This window comes from Trichoderma camerunense (assembly GCF_050948025.1).
Source record: "Trichoderma camerunense strain CBS 138272 chromosome Unknown V8C40scaffold_3, whole genome shotgun sequence".
In the NCBI taxonomy this organism is placed as follows: Eukaryota; Fungi; Ascomycota; class Sordariomycetes; order Hypocreales; family Hypocreaceae; genus Trichoderma; species Trichoderma camerunense.
The window spans coordinates 1,106,889-1,125,327 of NW_028145367.1; the positions used below are offsets into that span (position 1 = coordinate 1,106,889).

The following is an 18,439-nucleotide window of genomic DNA, read 5'->3' on the forward strand; positions in this document are numbered from 1 at the left end:
GACGGAAAGAGGTACAAGCAGGTACCGCAGCTGCTCGACAGGCACCGCTAGCGCCCTACTTGCTCCCGGTAGCGCACGTGTGCCGCGTGCCAAATCCTTGTACCCTCCAGTACCTGTCCGATTCGAGGGGCGTGTGTCAATGGCCGCCAAACCCAAAACAAAGCCCACTGTAGGAGCCGCCTGCGGTGCATCGGAACCAGGGGCTGGCAAGCTGGGAGGCTCCCTGGCCCTCAGCGACCTCTCACTGGATTGCTGCTGATCCACCGCCCCTCCGCCTCACCTGCGCTGTGCGAGCAAAAGCCCGTCAGGCTCGTCAGGCCTGTCCACCCACCACCGCGGCCAAGGCTGGTAGAGTGTTTTACCTAGATGCTTTAGCTGCCCGTTTGTGTGAATGATGGATTGATTTTTTCAAGGTTCAGGTTTCCAATATTCTCTTCTTTCGGTTGCTCCAAGTGCTCTTTGTTTCTCTCTTGTGACGTGACCCCCGGTGACTTTAGCCTGCCAGCAAGTGCCTCCCTGTTCACGCTTGGCTGTCTGGTCGCCACAGGTACCGGCAGTCCCTGGCAGTGATCAGCTCTCCCCCAGCTCGAGCATTGACATTCATTTTGGGGGCTAATTTCCATACAATTTGATGATGTATTTTTGGGTGTGCAGGCTTCAATTAAATGGCGGCTCAAACAATAGCGTCATTCCATCGATGACGAAGAACAGCAATGAAGGCAAATGCTTGAATATTGATCCAATATTCGCACAAGGAATGCTGGTACTATTGGATGCTGGTGCTTATCTTGCTCCGCATCGTGAATTATTGACAACATGGAACATAGACGGAGCCCGAAGTCAATGAATCAATGAACCAGCTGCTTGTTTTAGCACCAGACCATACCAGCCGTCGCACCGGCTCGTTACATTTCGCGGTAGCTCGCCGATGTCATTGCCCGCGCAGACAATGGCTGTTTCGACAGAGAAACGGTCGACAAAAGAGAAAGAAGCAATTCAGGCTGTGTTGCCACTCGCCGAGCTAATACTGGAGCCGGGGCCCCCTGGTGCGGAGCGCGTGCGTTCGATATTTGTGTGGTGAGGTTGTAGCGTTTCAATGGTGAGACGCCTACCGATACCGATGCGCTTCAGGACAAGTACGAGTGCAGTAGAGCGCAAGAATTTTTGAAGCCTCTAACTCCCGGCCAGCCGTGTCCTGTAACTGGTGCAAGTACGATGCAAATACGATGCGTGCTACTTCGTAATACTTCGCATGCCAGAGCACAAGTGCTTCGACATGCTCGGATTGGGCAGCGCCGAGAGATTATTGGCGCAGCAATCTATCATGCCTCGGCAGCTGAATCTTTGTCAACGGCAGGGGTTAGAGTTGCATCAATTTGTCCTCGCGCAATGCTGTGCTGTGCGCGGCAGCAGTCACCGGATCAATGGAGCCTTTGGTTGTTCCTCATCTTCTTTTTTCGATGATCACGATTCCCTCATGCCAGATAACTGCCTTCATTTCCCGCGGCCCCAGATAGAGATGTAAGCCAAGCGCTGAATTGAAACCCGTAATGAATAATGAAGCCTCCCCACATTGCTAGCTGACCGTAATACTCCAGAAACAAGATCCAACTGCCACTTCGTTCATTGCAGCCATTCGCCATTGGGCATTGCACTACATGCTAAGACCCTGGGTCAAATTAGTACTTAGCTGGAAAAGTTAGACTAGCTCTTTGGCCCTGTCGATCTCGTCAAGTTCCACATTACTCGGCCATTGATATTCTCTCGATGCTGTATCACGAATTTTTTTGCCTTTCTCTTCATTCTTTCAATACGAAGTCCCGTTGGATTTGCTCCGCCTGGCTATCGGCGACTGCATCCCTAGCAGGTAGTTGTGAAATTCGATAATGGGAAACAAACTTTTGCCGGCGGGGTCATGATCGCCGTTGCCTGGTTTCTCGTATCCATGGATGGTTTTTTTCTTGCAAACATTGCTCAGCCGCATATGATTGATTCATGTACGAGTAGCTTCAATCCTTCCATGTCAGCAATTCTCTCTCGCATCAGCTTCTCGCTTCCAGACAGAATGCTTTGCTCTTCTCTTTCCTGCTAATAAGAGATGCATATGAAGACGCTACTGTATGTACATTACACATACATTACACATCAATAACATGTCCATTTTCTTTTTGGCTAAAGGATGAAAGATGAAAAAGTTCGTAGAGCAGTTCCTACCTCTCTTGGTGGGCGTTGCAAATCCGTAGCACGATACTTCGTACTGGCTGCATGACCCCTCATTAGACCGGGTACAGGTGGTCGTCCTTCCTACAGACACCCCCCTTTTACCCCTGTTCACTTTGTAGAAGGCCATGTTCCTCTTTGTACTGTTTTCTCTCGACATCGTACGAAGTGCTGTATGCGACTGTAATATACGAGTCCAGTCGCAAATATTGATTGATGCTGCCCATTTTGTGGTGGTAGTATTGGGAAGTAGTAGCCGACTTTTGGTGATCAGGATGCGACAAGGGCTTCGGAAAACAGATGGAAAATGCAACCCTGATTTCGTGCATTTCAATAGAAGGCTTCGAGGCCAGATCAATATGTACTGACTGACTGTAGCAAAATCAGAAACAAAGCTTGAGCCCTTTGTACGATCCAAATCCCAGTTGACTGCACAGACTTGAACAGAACAGAACTGAACTGGGAACGGAACAAAACAGTGAACCCCCTGTGCCGAAACTCGCAGCGTTTGAGCATTTCGCCACGCCTTTTTCCTGTCGATCGCATCAGGACTCTCAGGACCCTGAAATCCCCATCGCCAGCCTTCTCACCGCTGTGCCCAGGCGCCCACTCTGCTCCAAATGTTAAAACCAGTAGGGCTCCTGCTCCTGCTCATTCTTTGTGACTCGTTAGATTTTGCTCTCTTCTACGGCTCTTTTCTTTCGCTGTCAGGGTCCTGCCCCACCGCACCCAGAGCTATCCCGCTTCGCCTGCCCACTGATTTTCGATACTCGAACAAGCTCGTGCCTCATCGTGGCTCCTGCGCACGCTGTGACAGGTACGTTACGTCCACCTCAGGGTACCCGCGCCGGGGGCTCATGAGGGTCAATGGATCTTGGGTAAATTGAGCTCTGTAGGTACCTATGGTGTACAGTACTAAGGGATCAAATACTTGTGTACTTGGAATGGCGATGCTCAACAAGTTGGACTTACTGCCGCTTCTTCTCTGGATGCTTTGCCTCAACGATTAGCAGATGCTACCAACATGCTCGTACACACTACTATTACTGCTATCTGTGCGTTGTGCAGAGACTGACAAGAGATTTCATCCTCTAATAACTGCAACTAGGTAAACATACATGGCACCAAAACTTGTCGCAGCCCTATTCGCGGACCCCAACGACATCCATGTCAGCCACCGCTCACATCAGACGACCGCGCCTCTCTTTGCACAGGTAGCCCGTTGAAATAAAGTACGGCTGTTCCCCTGGACTGGCAAAACAGTTTCATCGGTGGTAGATCGCTCTACTTGTAACTGACGTACGAGTATAGCTCCTGGCGGTATTGGCCAGGTGTTGTTCTTACGGGTTTGCCACCATCAACGGAGCCTCGTGACGAGACTGGGAGAGAGGAAAAAAGAGGAACAAGACAAGACGCCCGTCTCCGCTGGGAACTAATCGCTGCTTCACCTGAGACGACGACGTCTCAGGTCGGGTGGGACGCCTTTGGCAAGGCTGCAGGGGTTTGGCTCCGTCCCCTTGTCAATCATTCGTTGGACATCGCGCTTAGCTTGCTCGACTATTAGCTCCGTTTCAACCCAATGCTGCGACCAAGAGAACGATTGGGCGGCCCGGACCTTTTCGAAGCTCGAAAGAGGCAACGGTCTATTGCCTCTTTTTTCCCTTTTGTTTCATTGTGTGCTTGGCCTAGAGGGAAAAGGAAAGTAAGAGAAAATTTTTGCAAACTCGGCGGAGAGGGCTCTGCTTCACCATGAGAGACAGACCCTGTTCCTGTTGCGAATCCGTGCACGGCCTGATGTATCACTAGGCCCTCTCCAAGAAATGCCGACAACCCAATCAAGTCTTCACCGGCGTTACACGAAATTGCTTGTGATGGTAACGTCCCCCCAGTTTCCCCGAGTGGCCACCGCTGCGAGTTGATTGACTGTGGCCAGGGATCCTCCAACCCCAGCGTCCACAGACAGGTAGGTGTATGGCATGTGATGTAATTTCGGTGGGGGTTGATTTTTTTGCTCCCTCTGAATCTCTGACCGTCTCGATCCCTTCGGCCTTGTATCACCACTCTGCCCGTATTCTCGGTTTGAGGTAACTCTCCTAGAGCTACTGTACTCGTATCTTTGCGGTTCGTGTACAATTACGCATGCAAGAGGATACCCAATGCTGCATGTGAGTCTTTCAGTGCTGGCTGCTGCACGACTGATACGAAAGAGACTAGATCCTTGTGTAAGCTTGCAATTTGCGCATATTAAGAGGCACATTATGAGTGTGATTCATACTCTGCATTCTGTATATGATCACTCATTATAGCGTACTTACCTTCTAGTTACCACATTCACATGTGCTGGGCTAACAGCATCGCATGTTGTTAGTTAGTTCAATGAAGCACAGCTGCCCGATATGAAGTTGGGATCCTTGTTGAATACCACCTCACAAAACTAACCAGTGACACGGATGGTTCGTTAGCCCGATGGGCATTTGTCATGGCAATCAAATGATATTAGAAACGGAAGCTAAAAAGCTAATCGTAGCAAAGCCCCCTCAAGAGACACCTCCCCTGTCGGAATTCTCTAATACAGTGTTGACTTATATCGAGATCTTGATGCTGGCAAAAAGGTGATATTACACCTATGAAGTGCAAAAATACATGTAATTGCGCCCGAGGGGGGGGTCGAACCCCCAACCTTGCGGTTAAAAGCCGCACGCTCTAGCCAATTGAGCTACCCGGGCCCACAATTATACTGAACAGTCACTACTGGCTGATAGTGAAGGTGGGTCATGCATTTGTCAAGCTTTTTATCCTTTATATAGCTTTCACACTTATTAAAAGCTTGCTTGCCTAGAACCGATCATTCAAGCATAAATCCAGAAGTTCTATTATAGACAGACGGTGCTATTTTGCTGCTTGATGAAGGATAGGAGGCTTGTACACGTAGATCTGCAAACCCAGGGGCCTATGTGTATGCTTCATACTGCGCTAATGTTAAAGTGACACATGTATTCCTGGTATACAATCATCTATGAACGTCTTACATGCTTGATAGATCAAAATATGCCCAGAAGTAGGATTCTCGCAACTAGAATTTTACTCGATACTTTAAAAAAAGGCTCTACAAACTAGAGGAGTTTTTCTTGAAGTGCAGTTGTACAGCTGGGTCAAAAATGACATCATGAGAAGTGGAACATATCATCTACACCGGCATTGCTCTTGGCACCCCCTGAGCAACTTGTCAAATTCCAATTTCCCCAAATTCGCTTTTCAATTTCGCCAATTATCCTCAGTCCACGACTTCAGGGTCATATGTACAACTATAGAAATAGTAGCGTAGACAGCACTACATCAGCCATTGTGGTCACTACTCCTTTGGCCAATGCAATACACCGGTTTACCCAGCCTTCAAATATCGACGTTTTCGGACAGCATGAGTATGGCCTCCGGGCAATCTGTTCCTCGTAGTTTTTTTTTACAGATATGTTAACATCTCTATGCAACATCATTTTATTTGTGACGTTCCTATCCGATGGCGGGGAATCTGCATTTTGTCCATCTTCGCCAAGAGAATCTAGATCTGAGACATCCGCATCTCGGCCATCAAGCTACACCTGGGCAGTAGATCGTTTTGATGGTGCTAGTAGTATAACGGGTCTCACCGTGGTATGTGATGTCTTATTCTATATTTGGAAGAGACATGGACAAGCAAACCCAGCTGAACATAACACAATTTATACGACAAAGCGCAGCTGCATTCCAACTCATTTGCTTAGTCTCTGGCTTTGTGCCGACTCAATTTGTGAATTGTGAATTAAATGCATTTCTAATGCTTCATAGGACCGAAAACCCCAGTGCGAATACCGAAGTTATCAGCAAGAGGAGAGGCTGAAGTATTCGAAATGAAGGTCTTCAGAGAACTAGTTCTAATATATTGGATAGATAAAGCCACAAGTCAGAATGACACCATGCCTCGCCATACTGCATTCCAAAAGGAGATCGTGTAAGGCCCATACAGCATTGAGCAATCTGCTACATCAGACGATCAGGGCCTTCCGGCTGTATACACTCCCTTATTTTAAATGACTCGAGCTTGGAACGAAAGCGATGATAGCCTTATAAGTTGACACCGTTCAGTGGATATTCTCACAAAATATCCTAGAGGACTCTGACAAGCTTTGAAAACATCGATCATAGCCGGTGGTTCGTGAGAGTAGATAGACGCTGTATCTATGTACACTGCTACTCTTGTCAAATGACGCCTGAAGTGCAATGGAACTCACAGAGATAAAGATGCATCTCTCTACCTTCCCTATCTCTGCAATATCTTTTCCCTCATTCCGGAATTATCTGCTTTCTCCATACCACCTTCCTTCTCAATTAGTGTTCTATGAACTATGAGTACTGGATCTACCTACTAGGTACCTACCTATAACTAGTAGTTATATCTGCATCTACTATATCTACCTAGGTATTTACACATACTTGATCAATTTGACGTTAATGCTCGCTTCTCATATTGGTAACAAATTGTCATCGTCCTCGTATCGTAATTCTCCCCTCCAACATTTCCCCTCAGCAGCCTCCTCTCTACTTTAACTCGTCAATTCCCTTCTTATTGTCGACTGACTACCCCAATTCCTGGTTCGCCAACAGACCTAACCGGTTGACTTCCTACGAGGCCTCAGTTTCATACCATCTTGGCGACATGTGGCGTGTCGCGTGTCCTCCAGTTGGAGAGCATTCTGGTATAGTCTCATCATTGGCCTTTTTGTCATAAAATTGAATGATGTCTTGACGACGCCCCAGCTTCTGATCCGGTTTGGACCCATGATGATGTCCTAGTGGTAACTCCTAGCGACACATCCACTCAACCTTTGACTGACCTCTCTCATAGGAACCTCGATGGCCTCAGCTTCAGCGTAATCAAGAGTGGAAGAAATGCTACAAAGCAAGTTTCCATTTTCTTCTTCGCTATCGTCATCATCGGCCATCAACACCCTGTCTCAAACCTAGGTGATGTTTTGATGAAAATGCAGCTTCTGATCGAGTTTGGAGCCCATAATAGTATGCCTTATAGTATATTAAGAGAGAGAGAGAGGGAGTTGCCTTTTATATACTAATCTATAAAGCGGCTGCCCTCAAGGTAAACTTAAAACTTGTAGGTTTCTCGATAATACACATTATTGAAAACTTAGGAGAATCCAACAAAAGCAATGTATAGCCTCATATCATGCTCTATTTAAGTTTGCAATTTACTGTAGTCCAAGGGCTTCCAAACTTGGTATCATTTAACCTCTACTTGAGGCTAACCTGGAAAACCCTCTGGGGGTGTGGCGCTCCACTTCTACGCACCCATTCCGCTTCCGTAATCCGGCAGCGAAAAAAATGCCCCACTATCGGCGCGCTCTCATCAAAATTTCATGAGCCGCCAAATTTTGTTTGTGAAGCCCATTGCGAAAAGCTTAGTAAAAGCTGCATCAATCTTTAATTCTGTTGTCACACATTCTCAACGACAGGAAATTGTCGTTACGGGACCATTTAAACGAAATCCACCCAGATTTTTGACACCTCACAGACAAAAAAGATGCCTGGACGAACAAAGGCGCAGGCGGATGCCTCATCTCAGGACGCTGATATGCAGGACGTCCCGCCGTCTGGACAAGATGAGATCAACCAGGATGCGGAAATGAGGGAGAATGCTGAGGCCGAGGAGGAGGAGGAAGAAGAAGAGGTCGAGCCTCAGAGAGTGCGAATTGTATGGCCAGAGAGTTCTAGCATGGCTGAGAGAATCTTGATTTACTAACGGAAGCGACAGCTCCCTGGTTCAACGGACACAGCGGCTTCGTTTGAGTTTACCGATGAAGGCCATACTTTGGGCAATGCCCTCAGATATGTTATCATGAAGAAGTATGCTTTCAAGCCATGGTTCTGCCCAGTTGATCGAAGCTAATGTGTCACAGCCCTGATGTTGAATTCTGCGCCTACTCAATTCCTCACCCATCTGAGCCCAAGATGAACATCAGAATACAAACTTATGGTAATATTTTATCTCCTCTATCATGTGTGAGCTTCCACTAACGTTCTTATCTACAGACGGCACAGCCGTAAATGCCCTGAAGAAGGGCTTGAGTGACCTGCAGGATGTGTGTGACGTCGTGGCCGAGGAATTCTGGACAAAGAGGCAGCAGTTCAACTCAGAGCAGGGCATTGACCGATGATTAGGAAGGGGGAAAGGGAAACGAGAGGAGGGGCAATATGGTGGAAACTGGGCTGCTATCCGAAAACTGGTAATTCACACGCATAGAAGGGTCATTGTATATGCACATCATGCGATTTCATGGCGTTATATGGAAGGTTTCGACACAAAATCTTTATACAGAGATATTTACAAAACAAAGTTTCTTGCATTGTCTTTCTAATTTCGACCCTATCAAGCTTTATTAGCTCCCCGTTGATAGGCTAGTGCAATTGCCGCTCTGTAAACTCACCTCAAGGAAGCCAGCCATGAAGCTGGAGGGAAGCCTCTTCTCTCCTCTAAAGTTTTCGCCGAAATAAGACAAGATGTGAGTCTGCTGCTTCCAGAAGTTCATTGTTTCCTATACCCCGCACAATTAGCATGCTGCCTTTCCCTCCCATCAAAGCGTGGTTCATGGTAATTTTTCTTGGAGCAGCATTCGTACCTGGTACTCTGCATGGGACTTGAAGAGAAGCACGTCAACTATGGACAGCTGGTTCGTGTATCGGTGTCGCTCGAACTCTTGTCGCATCCGTGTCCGGAGGGTAGAAATGGGGAGAGGGACATTGTACATCGTCTGGATCTCAGGTGCCTGTAATTCCCTCCATTAGACTTCTGTTCTATACAACGACAATATGCCACTGGCGGCACAATCTTCAATTCCAGCCTCTGGCCGGTAAGGTTGTCTCGGAGGGGATTTCGTGGGACGTACAGCTCGGATCCATTCGCGGTACGAAGAAAGGACTCGACGCTTCGCATCCGACCAGCTGGTCGCTGTTTGACATATTAGCTCTGACGGATCGTCGGCATGGGCAAAAGACTCACACTGCGCCGTCTTCTTGGCGAATTGGGTCGGCGTAATGGCCATGGCGGGCGATGCAGGCTTCTCAGCGCAGTAAATTCACTGCCGTGACGTTGAGTTGATAGCAAGGAATCATGCCCACCTCCCGGCATAGAGGTCTCACGTGATCCGGCGCCATCTACAGTTTGCGCCACACGCTATATTTCTTTGCCCCTCGGGTGTGGCTTAGCTCAGCCTTGTCGACGCGCTTCTGGAATCAACTGAAGCTCGCTTCTGCCCATCACGTACAAAACTTGTTGCGGAACATCGGCTTTTCTTCTTCTTTTTTCTTCCATTTGCATTGCGACCAGTCCAAGATGCCGGCTATTAGACATTCATCAAAACGAAAGCCACCGCCCGAGGGCTTCAGCGACATCGAAGATGACCTCCTGATCTTTGCGAACAAGATGAAGGATGCGCAGAACAAGCCTCCTCCTCCCGGCCCAAAGCACATGGCGCAGTGGGAGATTTTCCAGATTGCACACCAGAGAAGCCGCTACGTATACGATCTATATTACGAGAAGGAGGCCATCAGCAAACAACTCTATGAATGGCTACTCAAGAATGGCTATGCCGATGCGATGCTAATCGCCAAGTGGAAGAAGCAGGGCTACGAGAAGGTAAGTTGCTATCCACAACATGCTGCGCCAAACATCTCTAATAATACAATGCTAACATATTTAATAGCTCTGCTGCCTACGCTGTGTTCAAACGAAGGAAACGAATTTTAATAGCACCTGCATCTGCCGAGTACCAAGAGCTCAGCTGAAAGAAGATAGCGATATGCAGTGCGTCAGCTGTGGTTGCAGAGGGTGCGCATCCAGCGATTAAGAGGAGGCAGTGGCTTTAGATTGGATTCCATCTTGATCATCTGAATAACGAACCGGAGAATTGCTACAGGCGTTAGGGCGTCGGGCGTCGAATTGCGATCAAATTGCTCCATGGACGGGCAACTAAAGAGAAAGGCATAGATTGGGTTGATGTTGAGATCGAAAGAGGTAGATATCCTTCATCTTAGCTGAGCCATATTCTTTCATAACATCATGCTGATCATTTTCATAATTCTCCAGTTCAACTCCACGTGACTCCTTTCTATCATCTCTTTGAGAATCCAGCTCGACCCCGACCAAATCGGATACTTGGAGGGACGAATTGTAGAGCTGACATGGCCCCAGTAAGATCTGCCATCTCAGTATCTGCCGGTTTCTCTGATTCCACTTTGCCATTGGGTGCCGTAGTGGAAGGCAAAGTGGATTGTGATTTGTTGTCGGAAGGTACTGCCTCCTTTTCTAAAGTGTTTGCGCGACGCCGAAGCTCTTTGGCCTGTGGCTGGGAGCCAGCTGAAGATCTTCTTCGACGGGTCTCAATGAGAAGGGAGCGCTTCCCGTCAATCCCGTCCTTTGTGACGGCAAAGAAGAAGTTTTTTGGGTACATATGCTTGTCGATGAGATGTAGACGCCTTTTCTGAGGAGTCATGCACTTGCGATCGCACCCTTCAACAAAGCAGGAATACTGGACCACGTTAGAGTAACTATTCCCATGAAGACGGTCTAAAGGTATCGCCTCTAGGTAGCTTACTGTATGTTCCCCCTTCTCCCTGGCGACCCTTGCCAAGGGATCATGGCATTCTTCAATGTGTATACTGAGGAGGTGATCAGTTGGGAAATTCTTGCGACATTCAATACACCTATTTGTATGAAAATTGTGATAATGGGTCTCGTAATCGCTGTATAGCCGAAAGCCCAGCGGCTCTTTGTGAGGGGGGAGTGAGCATCTCATGACGAATTCGTTATCCTCGTCTTCGACAGCCGAGTCTAGCCCAGCAATCTTCGAGACAGGCCGGAGATCAACGTCAGCGTTTGCAGAATGGTGAGAGTCCCCGTCTTGAGGATCGAATTCTATATGCTCTTCCGGCTCTCGTGAGCGCTTCATCTTTATATACAGTGAGCTTTGTGGGGCATGATATTACTTTGACTTGAACCAGCGATATCGTGATGGAAAGTCAGAGAGCGAGTGGCGTTGCGGACAGATGCAAATACAGTGACGAGTAAACCAGAAAAGGCGCTGAGACAGGCTATGGCGCAGAGTAAATAATATCCAATAAAAACAGTCAGATGCTGGGAGAAGATATGATTCGAGACGGTTGGTTACTGGCGGAATGTCGTGAGTTTGAAGCGTGATGGAGCCCAAAATGTCGAGATGCTGTAATAAGGCCTGAAAGCCACTGGCGGGGGGTTGCCCCACCCCGTGTCTCCAGGTACATGTGCTCTGTTTTTAGCCACACTTCAGTTTGCATGTTGCAGATCTAATCTTTAGCACTCCTTGCTGGGCTTAACTCGAGCAGGCTGGGCGCCTGCAATCCCTGTAGGTACATGCGGGATCTCGATATCATGACTTATAACGTCATGGCTACGAGACGATACCTTGATATACCGTTGGAAGACACCATTGAAAGATGCAAGTGACTGGTAGTGAAATTTCGACGTTTGTATGACCCAACTGCGGGTGGATTCTAAAGGAGATTAAAGCGGCATGGCTTCCAGTACCAGACCTCTGTATAAGTGCCCTGAATCCATGTCACCTGGAAGCAGAGCAAAACAAAATAAATCCGAACGGCATAGGTGATTAGAGCCTGAATCATTGAGTGAACCAATCTCTGTAGTCATGTACAGCTAGCTACACAAGCATCGTGAATGACTTTAACGGCGCATATTATATTTTTTATGATTATTTATAGATCAATTCAATCGATATACTTTAAGTTGTTCAATTGTATCGTTCGAGAGTTGGCGCCTCGCCCTTGATGTGGCTTTGTCGCTCAAAGGGAAAAAAAAAAAAACAGGAACAGCCGAAGAATTTCCACCACACTCTGAACAGCTACTAACCTTGAGGGGTTCAGAAGCCGCTCACTTTGTTATCGCCATCCTCTCATTCCAAAAAATAAACCCTGGAAAGCTTCGCATTACGCCGAACACGCCACCCAAAAGAAACTCTCGGGACTGGTAAACAAAGCAAACTCTCGTGCTCACATTGTTTTACTATAAAGCCCATCCCTACCAATGTTTTCTCTCCCAGCTGCTTGCCCGATTACCACCAGCCGAGTCCGGTACCAGCTCTCCCAATCCGCCGTGGTTCCGAGTTATGGACTGTCTGGATCTTTGCGATTTGGATTCCCGAGAGCATGAGACGACTGCGTAGCTGAAGCTATATTATACTCGACTATTATCACGCCATTAGACAATCGTAATTCATTACACCTGCCGATCCCCGGGGCATATCGAGTCCAACTACAACATGGCTTCTTCTGCCCCTACAGCGGCTACGGCCTGGCGGTATGTACACCCCGAACGTTTCAAATCCTTGCGCATGGCCTCGAAATTTGTTGTAGAATCGATTGCCACTCATGCGCAGCGATTTGAGAGACTGCTCGAGTTGAGAACAGGACTGACATTGCCGGTATAGTAACGCCCAGAAGCTACGCAAGCTGCTCGTAAGAGACGTTGGCAAAATGCCCCAAAATGCTTCTGGCGTCGATCTTTCCAAGTTCGAAGCCATAGACAATCTTTTGGACAAGTATGCGACCCGAATACTGAACCTTCGAATCGGTTTTGACTAACGCGCTACTCTCCTGCAGATTCCGCCTTGCCTGTGTGGCGACCATTTTTCACGATCTTGACTATGCCATCACCCAGAAGACGGAGGAGCATTTATGGTCCACACACACTACGGTTAATACCGAGTATCGACACATTCTAAGCCGCCTTAAGCAATCTTCCCATGCTGTCGAGAAGCGCAAGGTGGAAAAGATGTACCACAACTTCCTGCGAATCGCCGCCAAGTTTTATCAAGGTTACGTCCAGCGCCTTGCTGCCTACTACGATATCCCAGAGCTTGAACGAATCGCGCAAGGGATGGAGCTTGAGAAATTGCCTGTCGAATCCAAGATCAGCCCAGTCTCGGACGATTTACAGCGCAAAATCTTGTACTCTTGCCATCTTACACTTATCCACCTAGGAGACCTGACACGCTACCGGGTTCAAGCTCGCCACAAGAGTTCAGACTATGAAGGAGCCTTGGTGTATTACGGGCTGGCTCACCATATTCAACCTCAATCTGGCTTCGCTTTTCACCAGACGGGAATTATTCACCTTGAACAGGACAATCACCTTGATGTTGTCTACAACTTTTACCGCGCTTTGGCTGTGGACTCGCCTCATCCCAACGCCCAGCTCAACTTGGAGGCCGAGTTCAAAACGATGCTGTCTCCCAACAGATCCCGGTCAAGACATAACATCTCTGCTCCGGAAGCACACTTTGCCATGTGGTTTGTGAAGCTGCACGCCTTTTTCTACAAAGGAGAGGTATTTCATCAGCAAGACGAACTGGAGGGGGAAGTGATGCACAGGCTAGAAATGGCTTGCAAAAATGCCACTTCTCTAAACATCCTTCTAAAGATGGTAATGGTCAATATGCTAGCACATCATATGGCCACGACTCGCTATACTGGTACGTGAGGACATATTTCTATGACGATGACAATATACTGACCAACATTAAATAGAAAAGCAGACAGAAGCGACTATGCGCTTCTACCAATTTACACTCCGCTTCAACGCAAGGTTCCTTCACACATTTTGCAAGGTTTTCGAGTCTGAGTTCCGGGAGGCCGTCTCTAGTGCCGAAGGCCTCGACCATCAGCCAGACGATAGCGAGACAGGCCAAGCAAAGACGTCTGTCGTTGAAGCCCTACTTCCCGTCTTGCGTATATACAGCATGTGGCTAGTGGCCCGCCGCAACGAAATTTCCGGCCTGGCAGATGCGTTTGGAGCGTCCATTCCTACCATGATTCAAGGGGTGGCCAAGGTCTTGACCTTGCTCTGCGACGAATACTACAACATAGGGAACTTGAAATCTTGCCCCTATCTGCTTCCAGAGGACATTCTCATCTTGGGGTTTCAGCCACTGAACGAAGAGCAGCTTCCCGAATACTGCAGAGCCTACTGCGGCGAGGACGGCACCCGCAAGCCTTACTCTCAAGCTCTTGAGGGTTGCCCCTCCCAGTCGAGTGAAAGAATAGGAAGAATCCTCGATATCCTCCGCTGTGCTTATTTCTTGGCTAATGAAGACACCTTCCCCCTGGTTTACAAAGTTGATGGAACTCTTTTGGTTTTTGAATATCAGCCCAATGCCGGGCTTCCGCAAGCTCAGCCGACTGTGGCACAGGATATTACAGATACCACTACTCAATCGGTTGGCGTCTTGCCTGCTAAAGAGGAAGAAGAGCCGACTCAGGGCACGGCGAATTCTCATGAGCCCGCAACGGTGAATGCGGTGCAGTATTCAGAACAAGCCCAGAGAGAGGCCAGCCGACGTCTGCTGAATAACTCGGATGACATTTATGAAGACTCAGAAGTGATGGATCGAGCCACAGAGACCGTCCTCGATATGGTGGTCCAGTTTTTGAGGCCACCGACTCCAATGGACCTGGAGCGTTCTCCTAAGGAGCTGGCATCTGCAAATGATGTGGTAGGCCCCTTGAGAACTGAGCCAAGTCCTACCTCATCCGTCGCATCACGTAGATACGAGTCCCTTCCGTGGTCTTGGTTCGGCACGCCTAATCCGATTTTCTCTCGGGAATCCGCACCGCCTATGAGCCGAGATGCTACAAGAAGCCACCGCAGCGCAACTCACTCTCCAAATGTGTCTGTTGCTGAAAACATACCCCTTGAAGACCCCTTTACTACGCCTGGCCGCGATATACCCGGAAGCTTCTCGCGCAGCATCGCCAACGGAATTGGCAGCCCAGCAGACCCAGCTGCTCGGTCATTTCACCAGGAGCAATTGCTGCAGGCTTTCAGTGTGAGCACTCCACGCACCTCAACTTTCAACCGCTGGTCACAGAACCCGACAGCTGCAGCCATCATGCAGGAGCAGCAAAACTACGGACCAGCACTGATCTCATCAAACACTTCTACTTTTTCACACCCAAGCAGCCTCTATAACGGCACTCAGCCGAATGGCTTGCAGTACAACACGCAGTCTGCTGCAGATCAAGGTCGCATCCTCCGGAACAGCCTCCTGAGAGAGAGCAACCAAGCACTTAATGGTCATTTTCAAATCGACCAAACGACATCAGATTATAACAGGGCCGTCATGAGATCGGCTTACCAAGACTCCAGGTAGATGGAGAGTTCACGAATGCACCTTGGAAAAAGAGGCGTCTTGCCTGCTAAGGGAAATTAAAGGCGATTCCGGATTCACGCGCATTGGAGTTGTGTATGTGATGCATGGAGAGCCATTGCTATTTAGAGGCCATGACTTAATATTGAGGATATGTATGATTTGGAATTTTAGATGCTTCGTTCGACAGCATTGTTTTTTACGCAATGACGATCTGGAAAGCGACACAGTTTGAGTTTGTTGATGGATGGCTCTTTTGATATACCCATTTCGTCAAATGAAAGAATGACAACGCACACATTGAAGGAAGGAAATTAAGTTGCAATTTTCAAGCCAGAAATAAGAATAATATTGTGGTGGTAAAATCTGGTCTATCGTTCATCATAAACTGATTGAAAGCATCAGCATCGAAAAAAGAAAAAGACAAAGACTGATTGTGTATCGTGGAGGATACCAAATCGCTATGCAAAGTGAGCCACTGCTTCTGGGCTCTCTACCCTGTTGATGCAAAACGCCGTTGTTGAAACCTTTTCTCCCGTTTTAATCCCTCAACGCCAATTCCTCTCCATCCCAGCCGCTGGGAATGGATCTACAAGAGCAATGCGCTATTCTAGGCACTCTACGATGATGCAGAGTAGACCTGCTTGGGGAAGGGGTAACTGGAAAAGATGATTAGCTCAGATCGAAATGTGAATGACGGATGAAGAGTCAACTTACGAAGGACCAAGTTCCTGGATGCTCAGCTTAGCCAGCCACTGGCCCTTGTCAACGGAAGCCTCCAGTGACTCGCCCTGGACAATACCAGCAACCAGACCACCAGCAAAGGCATCACCGGCACCGTTGGTATCGTTGATGAGAGCGGGGTCGATGGGGCGGACGGGGAAGACCTTGACCTCCTCCTCGCCCTGGATGGCGACCAAGGTAGGCTCGGTGCCCTGAGTGATGATGGCAACACGCTTTCGCTTGGTGTTCTCCTTGGGCAGGTTGGCCAGAACCTTGACAACGTCCTTGGGCTCCTTGGAAGGAAGGTTGTGGGCCTCAGCATAAGCAGCAGCCTCGGCCTCGTTGCCAATGACGTAGTCCCAGTAGGGGGCGCTGGCGTCGACAACCTCCTTGAAGAACTGGGGGATGAAAGGAGCAGAGAGAGAGACGACGAAGACCTTGTTCTTCTCGGCGGCCTCCTTGGCGAGCTCCATGATGGCGGGAGGGGAAACTGCGAGACAACGAACGTTAGCATCTTTGGCCTTGTCATGATGTAATGAGTAGATAGATATAATAGCTAGAAGTAATCTAGATTGAGCATTATAGTCCTCTTGCTTCTTGACTTACCGGTGAAGTGGTAGCCGCCAATGTAGAAAACCTCGGCGTTCTCAACCAGGGCCCAGATCTCGGGCTTCTTCAGGTGGTCCAGGCCGTAGTGGTTGGCAGCACCGAGGTCAGTGCAGAGACTGCGGTTGTGGCCAGTGATGACAACACCGCATCGGCCGGTAGGGTGAGCCTCATCGACACGGTACTCGACACGCAGGCCGGCGGCCTTGACGGCATCCTTGAGGATGGCAGCGTACTTGTCATTGCCGACACCGCCGAAGTAGACGACGCTGTTGGGGGGCAGGATGTACTGGGCGCCACGGGCGGTGTTTTGCGCAGCACCACCGGCAATGAGCTTTGCGTCAAAGTTGTTGAGGAGGTCCTCGTAGATGGGGATCTGCTTCTCTTCGGCGAGGATGGCGTCGTTGGCCTTGAGGTTGTACTTGTCCAGCAGAGCCTGGTCACCGACAGCCTGGATGTCTGTGATTGGAATTGCTTAGTTAGTGAATGGTAATCTATAGTCATGAGGCGAAAGTATGAGAGAACAGGAGAGAGGAAAAGAGCAAGCAAGCGGACAAGAAAGAGGACAGACAGACAGCTGGTGCTGGTGCTGCGACGACATTCTTGTTTCAATGGATAGACATACCGAGGAGAGGGTTCTCCAGGCAGATGAGAGCGTATTCCTTGTGAGCAGCCATTGCGATTGACTTTTGGTTTTCTTTACTAGAGCTTTTTTTTTACTGAATGGCAGCAGGTCCTGGAGGAAAGTATGGAGGTGGAAAGGAACTGGAGGTTGGAGGGGCTTGTCGCAGTAATAATTTAGCGGGATTGTGGTTTTTTGAGCGGACCAGACTTTATTCGTAGTGGTGGGGGTTTTGGATGAGATGAGAGATGGCCCCTGTCTTTTTTTCTTGTCCATTCTTCGGCGGCTGCAGCTGACAGGGTACATGTTGGGCAATGCACGTCACACCAGATGCTAAAGTACCTAACCGACTATATCCGCCGCATTTTTGAATTGTTGAGCTGGGAAGCTATAGCGATGTATCTCATGCTCCAATCATTGGGTAGTCAATACTAAATCAATTCAACAATTGACGAAATACTAGTCTAACATGTTTCCATCGGCCTCCGTTATTGATATCTACAGAACCCAGTAGGACCTAGGATGTGTGCGCATGTAAGAAAGCATGTAAGCTGCAGAGGAGGGATTTGCGTCTTCCTTGCGGCCCCGGCTTTTTCTTCCCTTCCCCTGCTCTTCCGCAGTAGGCGACAGTTTTTGTGTCCGATTCCTGCGCCGGAGTGGGTGGCTTTCTTTACTTGCATCATTTGCATATTACATGCGGTGTGTCGTATCTAGATAGGTAAAGTAGATAGATATGCCTTGAGATTCTACAAATATCCATCCCTCTCTCACTCGTAAAGCATCTTGTCACTTCCTGATATGAGCACACTTTGACAAGCCAATTCCTGGATTTCGTAGGATGAATGGCGGGGCAGTTGGATGAATTGCCCGACTCAAAAGAAACTCGCCGATAGGTGATAGTTAATACTCCATGGGGATACAATTCCCACTTAGGATCTGGGAGCATAGCCAAGTATCAGGTAATACCGATTGCTTACATGGGGAGATAACTACTAAGTGGGCAAGTAGAGACCATCAAAGCATC

At 48.5% G+C, this 18,439-nt stretch overlaps 6 protein-coding genes and 1 non-coding gene across 7 annotated transcripts; 3 read left to right on the forward strand and 4 right to left on the reverse strand.

Moving 5' to 3' along the window:
- Positions 1-4,872: 4,872 nt before the first annotated feature.
- On the reverse strand, positions 4,873-4,946 carry V8C40DRAFT_t52. Its single transcript has one exon. It is a non-coding gene; the product is annotated as a tRNA-Lys (tRNA).
- Positions 4,947-7,612: 2,666 nt separating this feature from the next.
- V8C40DRAFT_235571 (DNA-directed RNA polymerase core subunit RPC19) lies at positions 7,613-8,602 on the forward strand. The gene is made up of 4 exons (XM_083213871.1): positions 7,613-7,963; positions 8,024-8,115; positions 8,169-8,245; positions 8,302-8,602. The coding sequence occupies exons 1-4, from the start codon at positions 7,793-7,795 to the stop codon at positions 8,424-8,426; spliced, it is 465 nt and encodes a 154-aa protein (XP_083077017.1). The 5' UTR covers positions 7,613-7,792; the 3' UTR covers positions 8,427-8,602.
- Positions 8,338-9,349, reverse strand: V8C40DRAFT_235573 (NADH dehydrogenase [ubiquinone] 1 alpha subcomplex subunit 6). The gene is made up of 5 exons (XM_083213872.1): positions 9,269-9,349; positions 9,156-9,217; positions 8,889-9,035; positions 8,697-8,804; positions 8,338-8,635 (listed from the first exon to the last, which is right to left on the reverse strand). The coding sequence occupies exons 1-5, from the start codon at positions 9,309-9,311 to the stop codon at positions 8,624-8,626; spliced, it is 372 nt and encodes a 123-aa protein (XP_083077018.1). The 5' UTR covers positions 9,312-9,349; the 3' UTR covers positions 8,338-8,623.
- A 120-nt stretch (positions 9,350-9,469) lies between these two features.
- Positions 9,470-10,863, forward strand: V8C40DRAFT_235576 (U2 snRNP complex subunit BUD31). The gene is made up of 3 exons (XM_083213873.1): positions 9,470-9,904; positions 9,972-10,282; positions 10,355-10,863. The coding sequence occupies exons 1-2, from the start codon at positions 9,602-9,604 to the stop codon at positions 10,113-10,115; spliced, it is 447 nt and encodes a 148-aa protein (XP_083077019.1). The 5' UTR covers positions 9,470-9,601; the 3' UTR covers positions 10,116-10,282; positions 10,355-10,863.
- On the reverse strand, positions 9,929-11,585 carry V8C40DRAFT_235579 (uncharacterized protein). The gene is made up of 2 exons (XM_083213874.1): positions 10,863-11,585; positions 9,929-10,796 (listed from the first exon to the last, which is right to left on the reverse strand). The coding sequence occupies exons 1-2, from the start codon at positions 11,214-11,216 to the stop codon at positions 10,380-10,382; spliced, it is 771 nt and encodes a 256-aa protein (XP_083077020.1). The 5' UTR covers positions 11,217-11,585; the 3' UTR covers positions 9,929-10,379.
- Positions 11,586-12,434: 849 nt separating this feature from the next.
- On the forward strand, positions 12,435-15,718 carry V8C40DRAFT_141229 (EST1 family protein). The gene is made up of 4 exons (XM_083211208.1): positions 12,435-12,616; positions 12,747-12,857; positions 12,919-13,790; positions 13,846-15,718. Exons 1-4 carry the CDS (start codon positions 12,579-12,581, stop codon positions 15,465-15,467), a joined length of 2,643 nt encoding a protein of 880 aa, XP_083077021.1. The 5' UTR covers positions 12,435-12,578; the 3' UTR covers positions 15,468-15,718.
- On the reverse strand, positions 15,612-17,612 carry V8C40DRAFT_235584 (adenosine kinase). Its single transcript, XM_083213875.1, has 4 exons — positions 17,419-17,612; positions 16,794-17,252; positions 16,182-16,677; positions 15,612-16,123 (listed from the first exon to the last, which is right to left on the reverse strand). Exons 1-4 carry the CDS (start codon positions 17,468-17,470, stop codon positions 16,084-16,086), a joined length of 1,047 nt encoding a protein of 348 aa, XP_083077022.1. The 5' UTR covers positions 17,471-17,612; the 3' UTR covers positions 15,612-16,083.
- Positions 17,613-18,439: the final 827 nt, after the last annotated feature.

Excerpts from the sequence above, each read along its gene's own strand:
- V8C40DRAFT_235573 (XM_083213872.1), bottom strand. The coding sequence starts at position 9,311 with ATGGCCATTACGCCGACCCAATTCGCCAAGAAGACGGCGCAGT. Across the intron at positions 9,218-9,268 it reads CGCCAAGAAGACGGCGCAGT|CGACCAGCTGGTCGGATGCG; the intron begins GTGAGTCTTTTG and ends TATGTCAAACAG. Across the intron at positions 8,805-8,888 it reads AGTCCCATGCAGAGTACCAG|GAAACAATGAACTTCTGGAA; the intron begins GTACGAATGCTG and ends TGCGGGGTATAG.
- V8C40DRAFT_235579 (XM_083213874.1), bottom strand. The coding sequence starts at position 11,216 with ATGAAGCGCTCACGAGAGCCGGAAGAGCATATAGAATTCGATCCTCAA. Across the intron at positions 10,797-10,862 it reads GGGAGAAGGGGGAACATACA|TATTCCTGCTTTGTTGAAGG; the intron begins GTAAGCTACCTA and ends AACGTGGTCCAG.
- V8C40DRAFT_235584 (XM_083213875.1), bottom strand. The coding sequence starts at position 17,470 with ATGGCTGCTCACAAGGAATACGCTCTCATCTGCCTGGAGAACCCTCTC. Across the intron at positions 16,678-16,793 it reads TGGCGGCTACCACTTCACCG|TTTCCCCTCCCGCCATCATG; the intron begins GTAAGTCAAGAA and ends GTTGTCTCGCAG. Across the intron at positions 16,124-16,181 it reads ATCCAGGAACTTGGTCCTTC|TTACCCCTTCCCCAAGCAGG; the intron begins GTAAGTTGACTC and ends CATCTTTTCCAG.
- V8C40DRAFT_235576 (XM_083213873.1), top strand. The coding sequence starts at position 9,602 with ATGCCGGCTATTAGACATTCATCAAAACGAAAGCCACCGCCCGAGGGC. Across the intron at positions 9,905-9,971 it reads AGAAGCAGGGCTACGAGAAG|CTCTGCTGCCTACGCTGTGT; the intron begins GTAAGTTGCTAT and ends CATATTTAATAG.
- V8C40DRAFT_141229 (XM_083211208.1), top strand. The coding sequence starts at position 12,579 with ATGGCTTCTTCTGCCCCTACAGCGGCTACGGCCTGGCG. Across the intron at positions 12,617-12,746 it reads ACAGCGGCTACGGCCTGGCG|TAACGCCCAGAAGCTACGCA; the intron begins GTATGTACACCC and ends TTGCCGGTATAG. Across the intron at positions 12,858-12,918 it reads ATAGACAATCTTTTGGACAA|ATTCCGCCTTGCCTGTGTGG; the intron begins GTATGCGACCCG and ends ACTCTCCTGCAG.
- V8C40DRAFT_235571 (XM_083213871.1), top strand. The coding sequence starts at position 7,793 with ATGCCTGGACGAACAAAGGCGCAGGCGGATGCCTCATCTCAGGACGCT. Across the intron at positions 7,964-8,023 it reads AGCCTCAGAGAGTGCGAATT|CTCCCTGGTTCAACGGACAC; the intron begins GTATGGCCAGAG and ends CGGAAGCGACAG. Across the intron at positions 8,246-8,301 it reads CATCAGAATACAAACTTATG|ACGGCACAGCCGTAAATGCC; the intron begins GTAATATTTTAT and ends TCTTATCTACAG.